The sequence below is a fragment of the Lepidochelys kempii genome, chromosome 5 (assembly GCF_965140265.1).
Source record: "Lepidochelys kempii isolate rLepKem1 chromosome 5, rLepKem1.hap2, whole genome shotgun sequence".
NCBI lineage: Eukaryota > Metazoa > Chordata > Testudines > Cheloniidae > Lepidochelys > Lepidochelys kempii.
The window spans coordinates 37769986-37790739 of record NC_133260.1 but is presented as its reverse complement, the minus strand read 5'-3'; the positions used below and the strand labels follow the sequence as shown (position 1 = coordinate 37790739).

At 41.5% G+C, this 20754-nt stretch overlaps 1 protein-coding gene across 12 annotated transcripts in view; it reads left to right on the top strand.

Moving 5' to 3' along the window:
• PDE4D (phosphodiesterase 4D) overlaps nt 1–11331 on the top strand; it is a 769499-nt gene extending 758168 nt beyond the window's left edge. For all 12 annotated transcript variants that reach the window (XM_073343989.1, XM_073343991.1, XM_073343992.1 and 9 more), the window contains 5 exons: nt 515–614; nt 4580–4734; nt 5128–5250; nt 5797–5979; nt 6672–11331. In XM_073343989.1, the coding sequence (XP_073200090.1) occupies nt 515–614; nt 4580–4734; nt 5128–5250; nt 5797–5979; nt 6672–7085 (975 nt within the window). In that variant the 3' untranslated portion in view covers nt 7086–11331. The remainder of the gene's footprint in view (nt 1–514; nt 615–4579; nt 4735–5127; nt 5251–5796; nt 5980–6671) is intronic.
• The last annotated feature ends 9423 nt before the right edge of the window (nt 11332–20754 follow it).

Genomic DNA, 20754 nt, shown 5'->3' with positions numbered 1-20754 from the left:
TATATGTTGATAATGTAATATAAGCATGCTTAATGCAACATAAATATACTACTTGGGGTAACACCGTAGTGTATAATGATTAGTTAGGCCAAAATTTTCAGACTTGTGTAGGTGGTAAGATTTAGGCACCTCTCTATATTTAGTGATCTAAATACAAATGACCTTATTTATGGAGAGATGCTGAAAAACCCACGATTTTTCATTCCATTGAATTCAGTGGTACTTTCAGTGCTCAGGACCTCTAAAACACAGACACTTTTATGCAAGTGCATGTCGATACCCAAATATGAAATGTCTTGTATATGTAATGGACTATTTTCCAAAACTTTGTGAGGATCATATTTAAATAACATTTTGAAGTTCCTGTTATATTTAAACTGTGTTGAAAGATGTTTTTGTTTTGTTTTATTTTTTTGAAATATGAATTTTGAAGGAGAAAAAATCAATGCACTGTCCTTTTACTGAAAAGGCAGTTTCCTTGTTCAGTAATTGTTGTTTCTGTTGTATGGTTCAGGCAGTGTTCACGGATCTGGAGATTCTTGCAGCAATTTTTGCCAGTGCAATACATGATGTTGACCACCCTGGGGTTTCAAACCAATTTCTTATCAACACAAGTAAGTGTGGGTTGGTTTGTTTGTTTGTTTTTAATACTTACAGTTTCTACAGTTGGTATCCTGTAAGATATGTGCATAGAAAATGAGAAGCACAAGCTTTTCTGCTTCATACCCTTCTCTTAGAATATACACAAGTGTTTGTATTTTAATCTGACAGTCATTTTGCAAGGAATTTAACCCTAATCTGCCCATTGCACTAAATACTCAAAGGGGGCAGGAGTTACTAGGTGGATGAACTCTAGCACTGTCACCCACTAGGGGCAGAATGGTTCTTCTCCTGAAATAAAGTGGAAGTTTTGTAAGGTTTCCATTCAGTAAGGAAAAAAATGGGTAAAAACAGAATAGAAGATTAATGGAAAAAAGAAAGAAAACAATTAATATGAGTAGGGTCAGCCCTAGGTTTGTGGGGCTCTTTGCAAAATAGCATGTGCCGTGCCCATTCCTTTCTGTACATACCTGTGATAATTTCCTAGCTGCTGCGTCCTTATGGCATACATGGCTGCCTCCTGCCTGCAAAGTCTCTTAGGCTGTGGTAAAACCTCTCCTCTCCCTATTTCTGATGCTCCACAGCCTGTAGTGATAGCCCCTATATGAACAAAGAAGCATGGAGACGTGGAACAGCCTAACACCACCTCTGAATGTGAAGTCCAGTGTACCAGTGACATGTTCTGCACTGCTCTGGTCTGTGCTGCAGCATCACGAGTTTTCTACCAAATATGAGCATGACTTTTATTTTTTTAAGGGCTAGATTGTGATACCTCTATTGAATAGAACCTAACTCCATGTGTAACCCCATTGATTTGAATGGGACTATTTGTGGAGTAAGATATTATACAACATGCATAAGGTAGCACAGTCTGGATCAATGTTAAGTTACTTTATACACTATTATTGCTTTTGCCATCCCAACTGAATTTCCTTTTACAGTAGCTCACCAGAAATATCAAGGTTGAAATTATATTGAGGGTCTGAGAAAGCAAGGGGGAAAAATCAAGAAAATGGAATCATGACTGTGGGTGCATCTTTAACCCATCTACATACATGTTAGTAGATACTGTAGGTAATTTCTGCATTGATGCACTCTGTTGCACTAGTGCTACAATGCCATGACCCAGCAGTCTGAGGGAGAGTGATCCAGCTTTGACTTTTTTGCTGTTATAGGTTCAAATAAGACCCTGAACATTATTTGAATTTATTTTTATGTGCTTTAATGGCCTACGGGCTACCCTACAGTGAAATGCAAATTGGTGACTCATCCACAAGGAGGAGGATTGGGGATGTCACAGAAGTTTCAAAGCTATATTGTGGCAAGTGCACTTCAACAGCTCAACATAGGAACAGACTGAACCAGGTTTAGTGCACAAAATAGCACTTAATATGCCAAGATGTAAATAAACCATTTCCTGGGTACACTTCATGATAACATAATATTTTGAGGGAATGGAACTGCTATAGAATGAGAAGCATTAGTTTTAATTTAAGTAAAAGCATTTGAATCTGGGAATTATTTTTATTCGTTTCTGGGGAGATTGCTGAATTTTTGTGAGATTACCATTGGGTGACTGGCCAACTCAAGGGACTAGTAGTGGTATATAAAGCTCTTCACTTCTGGATAAACAGTTCAAATCCAGCCCAACTATTCATATAGTTATTCAGTGACTTATAAGAAATGAGGCAATCACTTTAGCCCAGTTACTGCTGGAGAAGCTTTCACATTACATTTGGCACTAACTGGCACTCTTGTTGGCAGGCTAAAGAGAGGCCAAGGATTTCAGGGCAATGGAGACTGCACAACACTGTCTCCCCCCCAGGATAGTGTTCCCTGCCAGTTAGGTTGGAGGTGCATTGCCATGGCACCGTATAGAAGTCTGTACTGTCACTACATGTGTTTTATTCACTCTGTGGATAAACAGAGAATGCCAGTCTCCAGAAAGGCTCTCACTAGAGCTCTTTTCACAAGTATTAAATTCAGTGGGGACTCAAACTTTAAAAGGGTTAGAGAAAAACAGTAGAAAATGCATCACCATCCCCGGGGACAAAGACACTCCCCCAAACAGAAGACAGTTCATCTAAGAGTATATATACTGATTTATGGGACCCAAGAGGTCTCCCACTGACCAGGAGGGATGTGGCTAGGGCACTGAGAGGAGACACAGACTCTCTGCACCCCATGGCCAGCCTCTTTGGCAAAGGTCCCTTGGACCTGTGGGAATTAAGGTGCTCCCCCTCAATCATAACCCCTGAGGGAGAGCAACTATATAAAGCCATACAGTTTTCTTCAGTCTTTTCTCACAAACATACCAGGAGCTGCTAACAAGATTGTTATATTGAATAACATGTGGGTACTTTTCCTTCTTCCACAGCAATTACAAATATTAACAAAATCAAACCACCCATAGGGCCAGCCTTTCTGAGTAACAGTAGTGTTGAGCACTCCTTTCGGCCTTGGCCTCCAGAAAGGCTGTTTTTCCTACAATTTTCCACTTTCCTTCTTGGAAAAATAGCAAATAAACATGCTTACAGAATTTTCTGTGAAAGATGAAAGGGCTGTTGGTTGACAAACAAGGTCTTTTTCTTCTCTGCTATTATGGCTTTTCTGCCTTCAAGGCAAAGAAAGGTAGAGGAAGGATTTCCTGAATCACAAGATTCACGTGTTCGGTACAGCAGAGTGAGACAGCAGGAGAATACGTAATGAGGCTCCTGAAATCTGAACACAAGAGCCTTCATGTGCAACCCCAGTGAGCTGAAGGAATTTTAGACTACCGTGTCTATAAAAGAAGATAACGAGGACAAAGAGTAGAATAGACTGATGCACAGCTAGATTTAGGATACAGAAACTAATAAACAGAAATTAATGTCAATAAATGACAAGTGTGATTGCATACAAAGTATTCTTTTTCAATAATGCAATCGTTTTAGGCCATATACTCAAAGGCATGTAAACTGGTTGTGTGTATAAAATCTAGCTGTGTTCCTGCGTAAATGGAATAAAATATGCTCTTCATTTTCAAAGTAGGCTGGTTAGTCGGCCTAAGTAGATGCATGCAGACTTTTGCATATATCTAAGTACAAGTTGTTCCAGGATGTTGCTAAGAGGGTACATGAGCCCCTTTATTTTCACTGCAATATAGACTGCATTAAGAATACTCACATTTGAAAAGACAACATTCTGTCACTATTAGTGCGTTGCATGCAATTCAGTCATTGGGCCAGGTCACTGCTTAGGGCTTTCAAGCCATATGGCTCTCCAATAGAATATTGAGAAACACTACTGGTATTATCCTGTCACCCTCCTCCCAAAACATGCTGTTTTCATATACTAATGCCCCGTTTACTCCTCAGAGTGCCTGAGATTGTTGAAGTGCATAAATGGAAAATCAAGCTGTTTGCTACATGCCTAAACCAGGGCAAATCCTTAGCTTTGTTTTCCTGGCTCTGAGTTGTAGGCCGATGCAATTTAACTTAAATAATATTGTGCTATAAGGTGTGTGTGCCATATTTTCCATCTGATTTGGTGCACATGTGGGAGGGGTTCTGAAAGTACTGATCTGATTCTTTATGCTTGTTCCCCATACTCCTTTGCCTCAGTTTGTTAGGGTTTTCTGGGGTTTTAGGTTTACTTCATCAGTTCCTATAGTCTCTGAGTTACTTGGTTTACACAGGAAACAATACTCGTTTCCTGTGTAAGCCAATACAGATAGTTAAAAGATAGAAGGAACAAAAGTGTATCTCTAAATCCTGTTACAAACATTATGAACTCACTTTTCTATGTTACCATCTCCTTAGATTCCAAATGGTAAATCTAGGAAGGGGTTAGTTTGACCTGCAGCGATGAAGAGAAGGACTGTTCTAAATATTAGAGGAATATGTCCCAAGGAAGCTGTCTTGGGAATCTGAAAAATCAAAAAATAACCTGGGGGGAAACACAAGCTTTGTTAACATTCTGCCTCATGACTGTCTTGCAGACTCTGAACTTGCCTTGATGTACAATGACTCATCGGTATTGGAGAACCATCATTTAGCTGTGGGTTTCAAGTTGCTACAGGAAGAGAATTGTGACATTTTCCAGAATCTGACCAAAAAACAAAGACAATCACTGAGGAAAATGGTTATTGACATTGTGAGTTTCAGCTTGAATTTCCCACTTCTAATTCATTCAGATTGAATTAACAAAACAAACCTTAGGTAGTTTTCTGGTACATTAGATACACTCAGGCACAAAATGCAGGCAATGCAGTGAAAATTGCATTATGTATAAAGCATGTATGTTGGAGTTCTTTTGAATTAAAACTAAAGGCTGGCACAACCAATAGCCTTTACGGCACGGTGAACCCTAGTTAGGAAAAAAATGTATATGGTCATATGTGTAGATCATGGTTTCCCCCATACCTTCCGCCAAAAAAACAACAACATAAACCTGTATCTCTCTGTGATTTGGGGGCTGTCATATTCAAATATTGAAAAAAACTCATTCAATTATTTTAGTTACTAATACTTTGACTTCACCTTCAAGGTACTTGCAACAGACATGTCTAAACATATGAATCTGTTGGCTGATTTGAAAACTATGGTTGAAACCAAGAAAGTGACTAGTTCTGGAGTTCTACTTCTTGATAATTATTCAGACAGAATTCAGGTAAGATCATCCATGCTGAAAAATAGTCACTAGCCTACATTTACTAGGTTTGTCTCCCCAGTCCTACGTGGGTGTTCGTCTCATTTAATTCTGTCCCCATTCTCACCTCATTACGCTCTCCCTGTCCTTTCAAATGTGTCCATTAGCCACAAGTGCCATATTTGACTTCAGTATCACATTCTGTTGGGCATTGACCAGTTCTTTGGTTGAGCTTTGAGGAAGGAAAATACTTTTTCTGGGTTTAATTTGCTATGACCTAACTTCTAAGCATCTTTGAACCTGAGCAGTCTTGCACTTAAACATTTTCTACCTCTTAATATAGACAGAAGCTGTAGAAGTGAGATAATTTTTGGCTATTAATGCAAGTGTGAAAAACACACATAGGCACATCCAGCTTTTGCTGTACAGAATAAATGCTGTGCTACCTGTATTTTCAAGATTCTGTTTCACAGCCACCAAATGTGTAAATGGAATAAAGAGCCTTTCGTCTCTAGTGTTAATAATGCAGGAGGTGCTCAGTAGATAATATATGTTTGTCCATTTTAGGTTTTACAGAATATGGTGCACTGTGCAGATCTAAGCAATCCAACCAAGCCACTCCAGCTCTACCGCCAGTGGACCGACAGAATAATGGAAGAGTTCTTTCGTCAAGGAGACCGGGAAAGAGAGAGGGGCATGGAGATAAGTCCCATGTGTGATAAGCACAATGCATCTGTAGAGAAATCACAGGTAATCTATTTGAATAATTAATGAGATAACATGCCAATACATTCTAATAGATAAACTTGGATCTTAGCCACTTGATTTGTTTTATTTGCATGGGTTTCTGGATGTATGTTGTTGGATTTTTTTCCCCTTTTAATTAATACAGCTTTTAAGAGGAGTTGAGATTTCCTACCATTAAAAATAGCTGTGTTTGGGCCAAAAAGCTCCATTATGGCATTGTTCTGTCACGTAGGATGTGCTATAAGGAGGAATACATTACATCTTTTCATTAAGCTTCCCTTTAATAGCACAATCATATGTAAAATAGCAGTTCAGCTCAAGAGATAAGAATGAGTTGTTGGGAATTAGGTTTAAAAATAAACCCTTTCCAATATCCATCTCCCATTAATACGAGATAAAAAGCTAAGGACTCAGCCTTGAGCACTGCAATCTGTTGAGAATGCTATAAAAGCCCATTTTCCACATAGAATAACACGGCTTCTTTTCAGCCTTCTTAAAGATAGGGTATCCAGCATGCCTGTTTCTGACAATAGTGTGCTCAGACATTGTACTCGGTTCGTCTGGGAAGGAATGAACATCAGGATCCTCTGTGCTGTCATCAAGAATTTCTATTTTGTTTTATAACCTATATGTGCATTTTTTCTTGGGAATAAGGTACTCATCCTAATTTTGTATTGTGACATTACTTGGAACAGGTGGGGTTTATAGACTACATTGTTCATCCTCTTTGGGAGACCTGGGCAGATCTTGTTCACCCTGATGCCCAGGATATCTTGGACACCCTGGAGGACAATCGAGAATGGTACCAGAGCACAATCCCTCAGAGCCCTTCTCCTGCACCGGATGACCAGGAAGAGGGTCGGCAGGGCCAGACTGAAAAATTCCAGTTTGAACTAACACTGGAGGAAGATGGTGAATCAGACACTGAAAAGGACAGTGGAAGTCAAGTGGAAGAAGACACCAGCTTCAGTGACTCCAAGACTCTTTGCACCCAGGACTCAGAATCCACTGAAATTCCCCTTGACGAGCAAGTAGGCGAAGAAGTAGAAGGGGAGGAGAGCCACACAGAACCTTGCGTGCTAGAGGAAGATCATTCTCCTGACACGTAACAGTGTGAAGACTCAGTTTCTTTCTCTCTGTCTCTTTGTCTCTCTCTCTCTTTTTTTTTTTAATTAGAAAATGGTTTCCAAAGTGCACGTCACATGCCACAACCACGGTCACACCTCACTGTCACCTGCCAGGACGTTTGTTGATCAAAACTGACCTTAATTACTCAGTTTGGCACTCAGGAATATTGTAACCACAATTTCACCTCCATGGCATCAGAGAGCAAAGGGGAAAACATCCATGAACAGCATCTTAATAAGATCTCCATTTGGCAGATTTGATTAAAGAAATCAGGTCTCTAAAGTGGTTTCAGAGGAATATAGCCTACCAGCAAAAGGCTGGTGTGCATTGGGTGTTCTGTTTTGTTTTGCTTTTATTTTACAAGCAAGGCATTGAGTAACGTTCATCATCAGAGTTTTAAGAAAACAGCCAGAGAATGAACTGAGGTTCCTAATGGAAAACAAATGCACATGAATAATGGGACACAACATGAATCTGTTACCTGTAGGAAGATGAGCTGTGGAAATTGCATAATTTTCTAATTTCAAGTCTTCCTAATACATGACTGAAAAAAAAATAAAGAAAGTGTGGCCAAGTGGGTTACACTGACCTCTGCATTTTGTATTATATGTAAAACAGAGATCTTTTGTAGAGCTTACTTTTATTATTAAATGTATTGAGGTATTATATTTAAAGAAAAAAACACCTTCAGAACTTCATCTGCCACTGGTTATTTTTTCCAAAGAGTAACTTGCAAGTTTTCAGTACAAATCTGTGCAACACTGGATAATACTTCTAGTTATCTAGTTATACATTTTATTTTATTTTAGTTTTGCACGTTAGATTTTTATAGCCTTGATCTGAGCTGTAAAAATCCATTGTTTTATATACCAATGACTTCCTTGAAATATTTTTGTGTGTGTTGCAGGAAACCCTTTCGGTGGGATGGAATTCCTTTTATGTTTGTTTTTATTATAATTTTTTCAGACAAACAACAGACGTCTGCATTGTGCTTTTGTCCTCCTAGTGGAGCTGACCCTGCAGCCCCTCCCTTACTCCCACAGATGGTCGCACTGAAACCAATGGGACCACTCAAGTCAGGATTTGCAGGAGTGGGCCCAGTTTGAAAAAGTGATGAACCATCTTTATATAAACATAACACTTTTCTCTTTGCTTAATAAAATTAGTTCCTTTAGAATGTCACTCTGAGGCTGAGAACTGGCAATCACTAAACAAGAACAACCTGTTTGCTGTGGCAAAAGAGTAGAATCTTTCCTATTTTGTCTCCCTTAAAACTTATTTTGTGTCAGCAGTTTGGGCAGTAATTTCTGTTTAGCTGGAGCACATGCTCACCTCGGAAGTGTGTGTGTGTGTGTGTGTCTTTAAAAATGATTATTAGCATATTTTTCAGAACTCCTTTTCCTTGCATGAAGAGCCAGATCATAAGGGTTTGGGTTTTTTTTAAATAAACCAGTAAAGCTTGGAAAGGTTTGGATTTCCCCCCAGATTACTTCACAACTTGAAAATGTTTCTCATTCTACATCCAAGTTGCGCTGGAAGGATTCTACTTTTAAATCTGATCAGTACCTAAGCCTTCAGTAACTTGGAAGGAAAAAGAGGTTTTATAGAGTCATGCTTCTCATTATGCAGTTCTACTGATAGGTCATGTGTAGTGGGAAGGAATTTATCTCCTATGGTTGACTCTTTATTAAGACTAATTTTGATGAGTGAGATTGGGAAATAGTTGCCCAGGAAAACAAATAGATTCCTTCTGTCACAAATTCTGATCGAATGACAAGGCATAGGTGACTTTCTGACAAGATGAAATGGAAATGGCACTTATTTCCTTTGCTTGAGTTCAGTTGAACCAGTGAATTTATAGGAAATGAAGAAGGGGTTATACCAATTTCAGAGATCTAGGATACAAACCCATTTAAAAAACTTTGGGTAACGGTTTAGCTTTTAGTGCATTTTGCATTTTTCTATATCCAGGTCGTAGGTTTATCTGCCTTTAGCCCCAAAAGGGCTTTATCTGAGAAGATACCAAAGGGGGAAAGTGAATGGAGAGATTTCGCCATGCTGATAGGAGCTTTTAAGCTCATTTCTTTCCCTCACCATCTCCCCCTGAGCCCTCACTCCCATATAAATATCCTTTCAATCCCCAAGAGTGCCTGGAATCTTAATAATGAAAAAAGCAATATAAATTCCAAAAAACAATATGGACCTGAAAGGGTTTTACATCTGCACTAATTGAAAACAAATAGTCTTAAAGAAAATACCACCATATTGTGAAATATACACCCATACACATGGACAATCAAATAGTAGAAAAAGACATGATTTCTTAGAGCCAGGGATCTAATGCACTGTACAATCTTTTATTTTCTTTGCCGAAGTGTGCTTTAGCATTGCACACTGCTTTAAAAATAATACAATTTACAAGTGGCTTTACATGTTCGAAATATTTTTGCCATAAGAAAGTGCAATGAGTTGGGTACTGAATGGGAAAAAAAGAAAAACCTGCATTTGCTTATAAGAATACACTTTAGCTTGCAAGTTACTGTACTCAGTAATGCTGTGTTTGTTATTTTTAATTGGGGTTTTTTGCATTATTGTTAAAAATTATGAGCGAATACAGGTAGAACAAATTGCATTCAAAGGTTTTTAAAAAAACTTGAATGAAATGGATTTTACAGAAAGCTTTGACAATTCTTTTAAAATGCATTATTTATTTTATTTTGTGCCATGCATTTTTCTCACCAAATGACCTTACCTGTAATACAGTCTTGTTTGTCTCTGTTTACAACCATGTATTTATTGTAATGTACATACTGTAATGTTAATTGTAAATTATCAGTTCTTATTATAACATCATCCTTGACAGGTTGGTGTTGCTATATTTGGAAACTCTTGGTGAGAGAATGAATATTATGTATACATACTCCTTGTACATTTTTTCTCCTGTAATATATTCTATGTCACCTTAGAGCTTGTTTATGGAAGATTTGAGAAAAACTATAAAATACATAAAGATATATAAATAAAAAAGCTGCAGGTCTTTGGTCCCAGGGCTGTGCCTTAACTTTGAACAATATTTTCTTCTGTTTTGCTGCATTTGAAAGAAAGGTAGTTGTGGAGCTAGGGCTGGGCATTCCTACAATATTTTTAGTAGTTAATTGGTTGGGTCACTGGTACAAGCTAGTATGTACAATACTACAACCTGTTTTCATTCATGGCCCCATTTGAAAGTCAAGCTTTTCCATACCTACAGAACTGTAATTGCATTGTCTACCTGATTGTTTTCTTTCCACTTTTGAAGACTATAATCAGGGATTACTTCAGCCATTACCTGTTCCCTTTTTGAAATTAACACAATCATTTGAAACAGTACTGCACAGCTGTGCTGTACACTTGGGACAGTTGTAATAACTCATTTGGCTCTTAGGCACATAGGAAAATGAATTAATCAGAATTCATATGCGTTATTATTTTGACAACTGTCCTTCATGTTCCTTCCTTACTTAGATGTACAGGAAGTACAGTATATCACTGTATAACCATAATCCATAGAGTAGGGTAAAAGACAACTTGAAATCTTGGAATGCTTTCCAACATTAATATTAGTGTTACAAGCCGCCAAAGCTTTCCTCTTTTGTAGATGTACCTAAGGCTTTTGTACACATGTGCATAGTGTGGATGTAAAGGATGACTGTAACCCTTTAAATAACACTACTATTAGTTTTGCAGAATTGGACCCTTGCCACTTAAACACCACAATTGCTGTAGGCCAGTTAGGATTCCTGATAGCAATTAAGTTGCTAGTGTAAGATAGATACCTCTTTTCCATTCCATTGATGCCCAGCCCTTGTAACATGTGACTGTTCAGTGAAAGGAGAGATTCTTTTTCAAGGAAAAACAGAGCCTCCTTTTTGACACAAACTGTAGATTTTAGCAGCCCTGGCCCAAAGGAATTTGATTGCTTTTGTTTTAAACAGTATAAAAGGGACACTATAATAACAGAAATCCTGAACAATTTTTGTTATTGTTTTAATTTGTTTTTTCCTTTGGGTATGTCTTTAGACTGGCAACTTGTGTGAACATTGCAAATGATTAGTCTTTCAATGGTTTCTTAGCCTCTCTTACAGCCTATGGAGTAGTACTGTACATCAATACCTTCATATGAAATTTTTATATGCAATGGAAATAAAAGCATGGGTTGATTCTGCCTAGCTCCTGTATTGGACTTTCTTTTGCAAATAAAGTTTATTTTACACAGTAAGTGCCATCAGTAACAACACATTTTAAGATACAAATGAATGCAATAAGAATGAGATTAGTACATTTCCAGGACCATATTATATACCGAATAACAAGAAGTAAATGGGGGGGGTCAATTAAACAAAGAGGTTATCCCATCAAAGACAACATTCCATAAAGGGTCTAATCCAGTAAGGTGCTAATCACTTTAAAAGATAGGGTTTGTTCTTGATTCCGTTGAAATTGCCACTGACTTCAGTGGAAGTAGGAACGGCTCCAGAGAAAGAAAGGGCTCATCTTAAAAAGACCTGAGAACACTCTTGAGTTCCCTTAGTGGAGCAATAACAGAAAGGAAGAGGAGTTCCTCTAGTTAAATATTCACCAGACAACTCCTCATCTAAATGGATGATATCACAATGGTTGTTAAAGTACTGATCAAAAACCGAGGCTTACTTCACTAAGGAAGAAATTCATAGATTTCAAGGTTAGACGGGACCACTGTGATCAGCCAGTCTGACCACCTGAATAACCCAGGCCATGGAGCTTCCCAGAAATAATTTCTAGTGCATAGCATGTAGGAAAAAAATCCAATCTTCATTTAAAACTTGCCAGTAATGTAGAATCCATCACAACCCTTGGTAAATTGTTCCAATGGTCAATTACCCTTACTGTTAAAAAATGGATGCTTTACTGAATTTGTCTAGCTTCAGTGTCCAGCCTTGAATTGTGTTACACCTTTCTGTGCCAGATTGAAGAACCAGTTATCAAATATTTGTTTCCCAGGTAGGTACTTAAAAACTGTAATCAAGTCACTCCTTAACCTTCTCTTTGTTAAACTAAATAGATTGTTTCTTGAGACCAGAGCAGTCCCGTCCAGACCAGGGAAACCACCCTGGGCCCCCGCGCTTAAGAGGGATGCAGGGGGGAAGGGCAGGGTGGCCTGGGGGGGTTGTGGTGGACCTGGCGGAGGGAGCAGAAGTCACCGGCCGGTCTATTTCTTTTTCTTGCCCGTAGCCCCCCTGGGCTCGAGCTCAGTCACTGCAGCAGCAAGTGACCTGACTCCAGCCCACTCTGCTCTGCCAGGTCCCAGCGTTATCTGCCACTGCAGGGTACTAGCGTGCCCCCCCCCCCCCACGCCCAACCACTAGTGCGAAGCTGAGCCAGGCTGACCCTGACCCTGCCCTTCTGTCTTGGATGGACCCTTCCCTTTTCCGGCGGGACACTCCAGCAGCACACGGGGCCCCCTAACCCCCAGCACAGGTGAGTGCCAGCCAGTAATCTCCAGGCCAGGGCTAGCCCTTATCACCCCTCCCCCTGCCTTAGGGGCCTCCTTGCCTTTCAGCTCTCCAGCCTTGGGGGGTCCCCTGCCCCGCAGTACCAGGACCTGGGATCCCACAACTCTGCTCTCTATATCACCACCCACCAGGACGGGTCCTCCACCCATCTGCTTTTCTGCTTCCCCTCCCCCTCCCAGCCCTCAGAGAAAACCAATCTTAGAGCCCCTCCTCCATGCCGGAGGGTCCTGGCGTCATGGCTCTCAGTGTTGTGAATCTGTAAGTACATTTTTTAAAAAATTCACTGAGGGTAGCGAGCCCATATGCACCCAGGAAGCAAGTCTGCTGCAAGGAAGTCCAGGAAGGTGGATTTCAGAATGCAAGCGGCACAACACTGAGCATGGTCGGTGAAGGTTTTTTTTAATTATATGAACTTCATTATAATTATAAAAAAGAACTGCAATATAACAACATTATAATTATACAGCTGGGTGCTATCAATATTTAACCTGCAGCCAGCAGCTTCCCTGGAAGTTCACTGTAACCAGATTTCATGGGTATAAAAAATGTTGAGGCGGGGGGGCCATACAGGCTGATTTGCCCCGGGCCCTGCGCCTCCCTGTCCAGGGACAGCCCTGCTTGAAGCTATCACTATAACACTTGTTGTCTAATTCTTCATTTATTTGCATGGGCTGTTCTGTGAACTCTCTCCAATTTATCAACTGCCTTGAATTGTGGCCACCAGAATGTGACAGTATTCTAGCAGGTTTCAGAGGAACAGCCGTGTTAGTCTGTATTCGCAAAAAGAAAAGGAGTACTTGTGGCACCTTAGAGACTAACCAATTTATTTGAGCATGAGCTTTCGTGAGCTTTTCGTATTCTAGCAGTGGTCACACCTGCAACAAATAACCTTTCTACCCCTAGTCAAGATTCCCCTGTTTATACATCCAAAAATCACACAGTGTCACACTGGGAGTTCATGTTTATCTCTTTATCCACTATGCCCTGTGCAAATCTTTTTCAGTGATTCTGCCTCCCAGGCAAGAATCCCCCGTGTTGTAAGTATAACCTATAGTCTTTTGTTTCTAGATGTATGGCTTTACATTTGACTGTCTTGAATCACATGTTGTCTGATTGCTCCCAGCTTACTAAGTGCATCCTGTATCAGTGACCAGTCCTCTTCATTATTTACCAGTCCCTCAATTTTTGTGTCATCTGCAAACTTTATCATTGATGATTTTGTTTTCTTCCAGGTCATTGATAAATAGCGTAGGCCCAAGAACCAATCCTTGCAAGACCCCACTAGGTGCAAATACCTCCCTGAGCCAGCAAGGGTGAAGCTAACCCTTTATGTCTTTTGCCTTCCCTGACAAAACCCTGTCAGTCTCTATGCTGGTAATGCAACAGACTAGGCAAGCAGAAGCGTAAGACCAAAAATGAAGTCCCGGTGTTACAGCAGCCCGCTGCACCTGTTGGTGTTGAAAATAGTTCTGAAACGGATAAGCTGACTCGTCGCTATTCGCAATTCCGTGGCAATCCAGCCACTTGCTTTCTCTGCCATGACTAAAACAAAAAGTGACAGCTGGTAGGGAACACAGTGCTGACTGGACACCCCTCAGTTTATTTTCTAGCTGGGCACATTTTTGAGCTGATTTTCCATATTCAAAAACATACCAAAACCCCTCAGTGAGGGATGAAGATAAGTGCCTGGATTCCTGCTGGCAAAAAAAGATGTCAGAGAAATCGGCAAACATAACAAGGATGAGGAGAGGAAACGCAGAGTGTGAAATAATGCAAAACCCACCATGGGCAGGGTGCAAATCTGTCTTCCAGCTACTCACTGCTGTTAAAGATAGTCCAGTGACAACAGCACTACTCTGGGACTTGGGTTCAAATCCTGATGCACTACAGACTTCCTGTTGGATGTCTCTGTGCCTCAGTTGCCTAGCTGAGAACTGGAGATACTTGTACTTCCCGCCCGCACAGGGTAGAACTGTAAAGATTAGGAAGCAGTCAGATGCTATGGTAATGAGCTCATATAAGCACATATGCTAGATAGAAAACCAGATGTACACATTAACCCAAAATTAACGGGGTTCCCATGGCTGTTCAAAAATATTGCTGTGTATAATACAGATTACAACAGAGGGTTAAAGACTGTAAGACATTCTAGAGGCACTATTATTAAGACTACGGGCTTGTCTACAGGAACATTTTGCTCACAACAAGTTGGGGTACGAGTCTACCCTGCACGAGCCTCTAATGGGCTGTGTGAACTTTGCTGATATGCATTAACAGTTCATTAATGTGAGCTAGTCCTAGTTCCAATGCTTGATGTGCATGTAAGTTATCCATTCATAGTTTCTCAACCATAAAGCAAGGAAGCAGTTTATTGAAACATCAATGCATGTTTTATGCCACAATGCTCTGGGTTTTTTTATGAACGAATCATAGAATATCAGGGTTGGAAGGGACCCCAGAAGGTCATCTAGTCCAACCCCCTGCTCAAAGCAGGACCAATTCCCAGTTAAATCATCGAATCAATTTTAAGCTGAACCATTCATTTTAACCGTCTTTGTTGGTCTATTACCATGGTTCTCAAACTTTTGTATTGGTGACCCCTTTCAGATAGCAAGCCTTTGAGTGAGACACACCCCCCCATAAATTAAAAACACTTTTTAATATATTTAACACCATTATAAATGCTGGAGGTGAAGCGGGGTTTGGGGTGGAGACTGACAGCTCATTACCTCCCCCCCCCGAGGTAATAACCTCGGGACCCCCCTGAGGGGTCCCAACCCCCAGTTTGAGAACCCCTGGCCTATTACTTCCACATGTGCTAACACAGTGAAGCGAACGCTGTTGGGTTTCATTCACTGCTCAGCAGTGCTATTAGCCATGTGGCAAAGCCCTTCCCTTAATGCCATCCTGTTTCTCTCTCCCCTCAGAATGGGCTGAGGCGCTATTCGGCACGAGGACAGGAAATCAGGCTCAGAAGCACCGCTGAGCATCATCTTGTACCATTCTGCTGCGCTAACGCTGTGTCACACAGTATTAGTGTCATGTAATTAGCCTTGTTTTTCTCATCCAAAATAAAAGAGAACAGTGTACATGTGTGAGAGCCTGCCCCCCGTATGAATGGAGCCCCATTCAGCCCTTCCAAATGCAAGGCAAATGGAACTTTGCGGCCAGCTGCACGTAGGCAAATTCACAGGGCAGGGCGCCATCCTCATGTGTGACACAGCTTTGGCTTGCAAGAAACTTTCTAAAACTCAGAGAGCCTGGTTTGCTACACAGTACAGAGCCCTCTCACTAACCAATGGGCTTGTGCAGCAAGGCCCCCTTGTGACAGCTGTTGTCCCACACACATCTCAGAGCCTGCCTCTGGAGCGTGGACCTGCTGGGCTCCCACTGTTCAGTGAGTTCTATCCTGCTGACTGGGCGGTGGGGCTCCTGGTCTTGTGATTGTGAGCGAGAGCGGGCATGTGGGCTGGGAAGAGGCGCAGAAGCAAATGTGATGGAGAGGAGGTGCACATAGAATGTAGTGCATACAATGAATGAGGCAGAAGCCTGCGTTAGAATGAAGGGGTGGGGGTAAGAGGGGAGAGAATGGGAGTGGGAGAGACTGTGTTGAAGTGGTCAATTGTTCTACAGTGTTATATAGCAGTGTGTTTGTTGCACATTTTTCAGACTGGGATCTGCAAATTAGGCCCCTAAATAAGTGAAGGGCTAAACTTTACTTCAAGTCAGCAGGAGCTGCAGGAGCTCAGCAACTGTGAAAAAAATCAAGCCACTTTTAGCCCATGTCCTAAATAGGGCACCCTGGTTTCTGGCACCCAAGTGTGAAAATCTGAGGCCAATTGCACCAGGTGGTCACTGCCATATCACAGTGCATGGCAAGGCGTGTGCTTTTTATTTTAACCAGAAAAACACTTCTTTGGGAAGGGGGGCGGGAGGGAGGCTGCCAGACCATATGTGCTTTGGTGCACTCATTCCCATTGTAACGTAATCCCAGCTCAGGTGCGGTGTGTTTGAGGAGCATAAAGCTGTGTGTGCGCACACATGGAAGGAAGGCCTTCCTGCCTTATTCTTTAGTTGCAGCTGGATTTCAAATAGCCCCCATTCTTCCATTTCTAAAGAATGCCTCCCATCTAAAACTGTTATTTATGAATGGCAAAGCCCTCCTGAAACTTACTTAGGAATTCCTGGCAATCAATCAATCAATCTGTGTCCATTCCATTTTTTGAAATGCTGGCTCTCTTTGATATACAGTGTATGGGCCATGTCATTTTTGGCGATGTAGGGAAAATCTGCTGTGCCAATGAGAGAGGAAAAGTTTGCCCTTAAGCAATGAAGTATGTCAGGAAATGTGTCAGCACTTAGACAGCATCACAGTTGAATATATTGTCTTGTGTGACACTATCCAGCATAAATACAAGCTCTGAAGTGTTTTTCCTGTGATTATGAACTGGATATATTTTTAATGAAATAAAACCACACTGGTTGCTATACCATGCCATTAATTAGCATCCCTTAAAGAGGGCACCAGAGCACCACTTTGCCCTATTTAGGCATTGCTTTGCGGGCCAGCATTGTCCATCAGAGAGAGGCACAATGTCTCTCGGCATGTCACAGCTGCTCAGGGAAGCGTGTAACACTCCTTATGGTGCGCTTTCCTCCATGGCTAGTCAGGCCTGCTGACGAGTGGCAGGGGAATTAGACCATGCCCCTAGTCCTTGCCACTTTTGGTGTCCTGGCATCCCAGGTGCTGTTAGCTGAGAGCTACAGGAAGTGGTGGAGAGGGACTTGCAACTGGCCCTTCCGTTAATAGAGGGGGGCAGGGGGCGGGTGAGGGGGAGAATGTGCCCATCTTGTGCACACGTGCAATTGGCAGCCACAATCTGACCTTTAATTAAATGTACACAAGCCTTCGGCATTTAACTGAATATGCTCTTTGCCTACGGAGGCAGCTGAAGGGAGATGTTCATGCTCAAGCCCCTTCTGCCAGTCAGTAATCCTTGGCTACTTCAGGTAAAAAGGATTCCTGAGATTTATTTGGAGGTTGCGTCTTTGAGAACCAGCCCCAGCTCTAATTAACTGACAAGATCCGTTGGGACAATGGTTGGCCCCAGCAAATGAAGCCCTAAATGTGCTTTGTGAAAGGGGCTGTGGCTTAGCTTTTTAAAGGTATGTAGGCAGTGCTGCACTCAGTCAATGGGGTTGAGACTCCTAAGAGTATGTCTACATAGCAATAAAATACTTCACACCTGGGTCAACTGCCTCAGGCTCGAGGAGCTCAGGCTGTGCATTGCAATGTAGACATTCTGGAGGGAGAGTCTCAGAGCCCGGGCTCCAGCCGGAGCCTGAACGTCTACACTGCAATTTTATAGCTCCAGAGCCCAAGCCCCCTGTGCCCAAGTCCGATGACCCAGGCTCTGAGTCTCGGTGCCATGGGTCTATTATCACAGTGTAGACACACCCTAAGTCACTGTTGAAAAATGAGACAGTCTCCTAAATCAGTTAGGCATTGCAACACTGAGTGTAGCAATGCCTAAATACCTTTAAAATCCAGGCCCTGTGTCTTTTTGTGCTTCTTCATGATTGTTCAAGAAGGTTTTTCATGAAAAGAAAAAAAAAGAGGCAGGGCATGTTACAAGCTGGCCAGTAGTCCTCTGGATCAACATCAGTCTATTGTGAGGGGCCCCAAATGCTTGGTCTCACTTGCTTCTAAGTGGGACTTGGGCATAGTTTAGTGATGCTTTCTGGCTCTAGGTCCCTAGTGGACACACTTCTTGGCTGTGCCCTTCCTTGGTACATGGAAGGCTACAATCCAGCCTCCTAGACCCTGAAACCAGTGCCATGGACCTCCTAAGCCCCTCAGATCACTTGCATATGCTTCCCAAGAGGCTCTGGTCACCCTGGGTATGGCAGGAGAACCAGGAACGCAGGCTTAGCAGAGGAATTTCTTAACCAGAAACACTTAACTTGTGAAAGCACTCAAGAGTTACAGAGCTTTTAAAACAACAGAAGTCCTGAGATGCACCCTCCCATGTCTGAGCTCACCCCTCCCCATCTGTGAGGCCAAATTTTGCCTGCATTCCAGGTAGAGCAGAATCCTGCCAGCCTTTCCACATGGGGCGCTGGCATTTAGCTGAATGGAGGCGGCTCAAGGAAGATGTTCATGCTCAAACCCCTGCTGCCCTGCAGAGAGCAGAAACCTGCTCTTGAATACAGTCACTATCTCCTTTTGCCATGTATCCAGGCTGAGAAGCAGCAGCTCCACTATCCACACAGGCACCCCTGTGTAGAAAATCCATGGTTTCCTGGGACAATCAAAGTTGCTGGCCTGAGCTTGGTCTGTGATGGTTTCTCAATCACAAGGCATTGAACACCTTTCCTGGGCAGGGTAGCTGTTCAGAATCCATCATTATAGCCTTGCCTTGGGAAAGGTTGGACACGTGTCCAGCACATAGTACAAAATGGAATCCCTAGTACAAAATGGGGGTGCTAGTATACAATGGAGTGCACAATTTGATAGACATATCCCATGCTGTCACAGAGGTGCCTGAGCTTTTAATAGTAGAAATGTAGGTGGGGTTTTTTTTTTAATCTTGTTGTTTCCTGAAAGACTCACTGGATGACCAGATAACTGGTGGGATGATGACAGCAGAGACTCCATACAGTTACGCTTGATTATACGTTATAAGGCAGCAAATGAGAGCACAAAAGACTTTTTTTGCCTAGTGCTTTTTAAAGTACAAGGTACAGTACACAGTTACTTGAAGCACACCTCTGCTATTTTTACGTGTTTAGTTCCAATGGATCTTAGTGTGCTTGGAGTCCATGACCCATAAACATTTTATCACCATCTTAAGAAAATTGCAGCAAAGGTGGATTCCCATATTATTTGGTTTTGAGCAAGAAAAAACTAAAGAGACATTTGCCGGACATTAAGAAGGCATCTAATAAGTCTGAGCTGTACAGAATAATTTCAATTAATTATACACTAGAGAATGCTTTTGCGTGCAGGCATTTTACAGGTATCTCTTCAGTGAGATACTAGCATTTTAATGAGTTGTGATTCCAACAAGGGTTAAAATAGCTTGGCGGCCAGCACAAAAATTGATCTTATGGGCCCATATTAAAGGGCATGAGAAATGAATAACATCAGGCTGATCCAGAGCTCTCAAAGCAGTGCTAGGCAGTAAAAAATAGCTAAGGCTCTAGGATTATTCTGATTAGATTGTAGACTTTCTAGCAGAGCAAATGAATCATTGTAAACCTTTGATTTCAAACATTCAGACAATGAAAGTGGTCATTTCTGGGACTGTCTTTTGATTTATATATATGTATGTTAAAGCGAGCTAGTAATAGCAATGGCTACTCCCCTTGCTGGGATTTTCTGGGGATAATTACACCACAGCAGGATTAAAGGTATAATTTCTGCCTCTTTCCACATAAAACCTGGGGATGTGATAGTCTCAATTACCATACAGAACTTGCCTTGCTGTTTCAAAATCTAATAGAATGTGCAGAAAAAGCAACACAGTTTATGCAAATATCTGTGTCTGTGCTTCTTTATAGTAGAGTATAATTTAGGAACATTGGAATTGTCTCACTGGATCAGTCCAGCTAGTCCATTGTCCTGTGGCTGACCAGACATTTCAGAGGACGGTGTGAGAAAGCCCCGAGAAGGCAGCTGAGAGCTAATCTGCTGCCAATGAGGGTCAAGCCTAAACCCTAACGTTTGGAAATTGGGTTAAATCCTGAAACATGAGATTTTTATCTCCCTTCTAATATGCTTTGTTAGCACTAGCTAGTATAACTGGATATGCTTGTTAGTCAAATAAATGTTCAATACCTCTTTAAACCTTACTGAGCTTGTGCCCGCAACAGCATCCTGTGACAGTGAGTTCCACAGCGTAATGATATGTTGTGTGAAACAAGTATTTTCTTTTAGCTGTGTTGAATTTGTCACCTTTCAGTTTCATTGACTGTCCTCCTGTTCTTGTGCTCTGAGACAGGAAGAATAGGAGCTCCTGATTTACTTTGGCTAAACCATGCATTGTTTTATACACTAATGTGTCCCATGTTGTTCATCTGCTTTCTAAGGTAAACAAGCCCTTTTTTTTTCAATCAC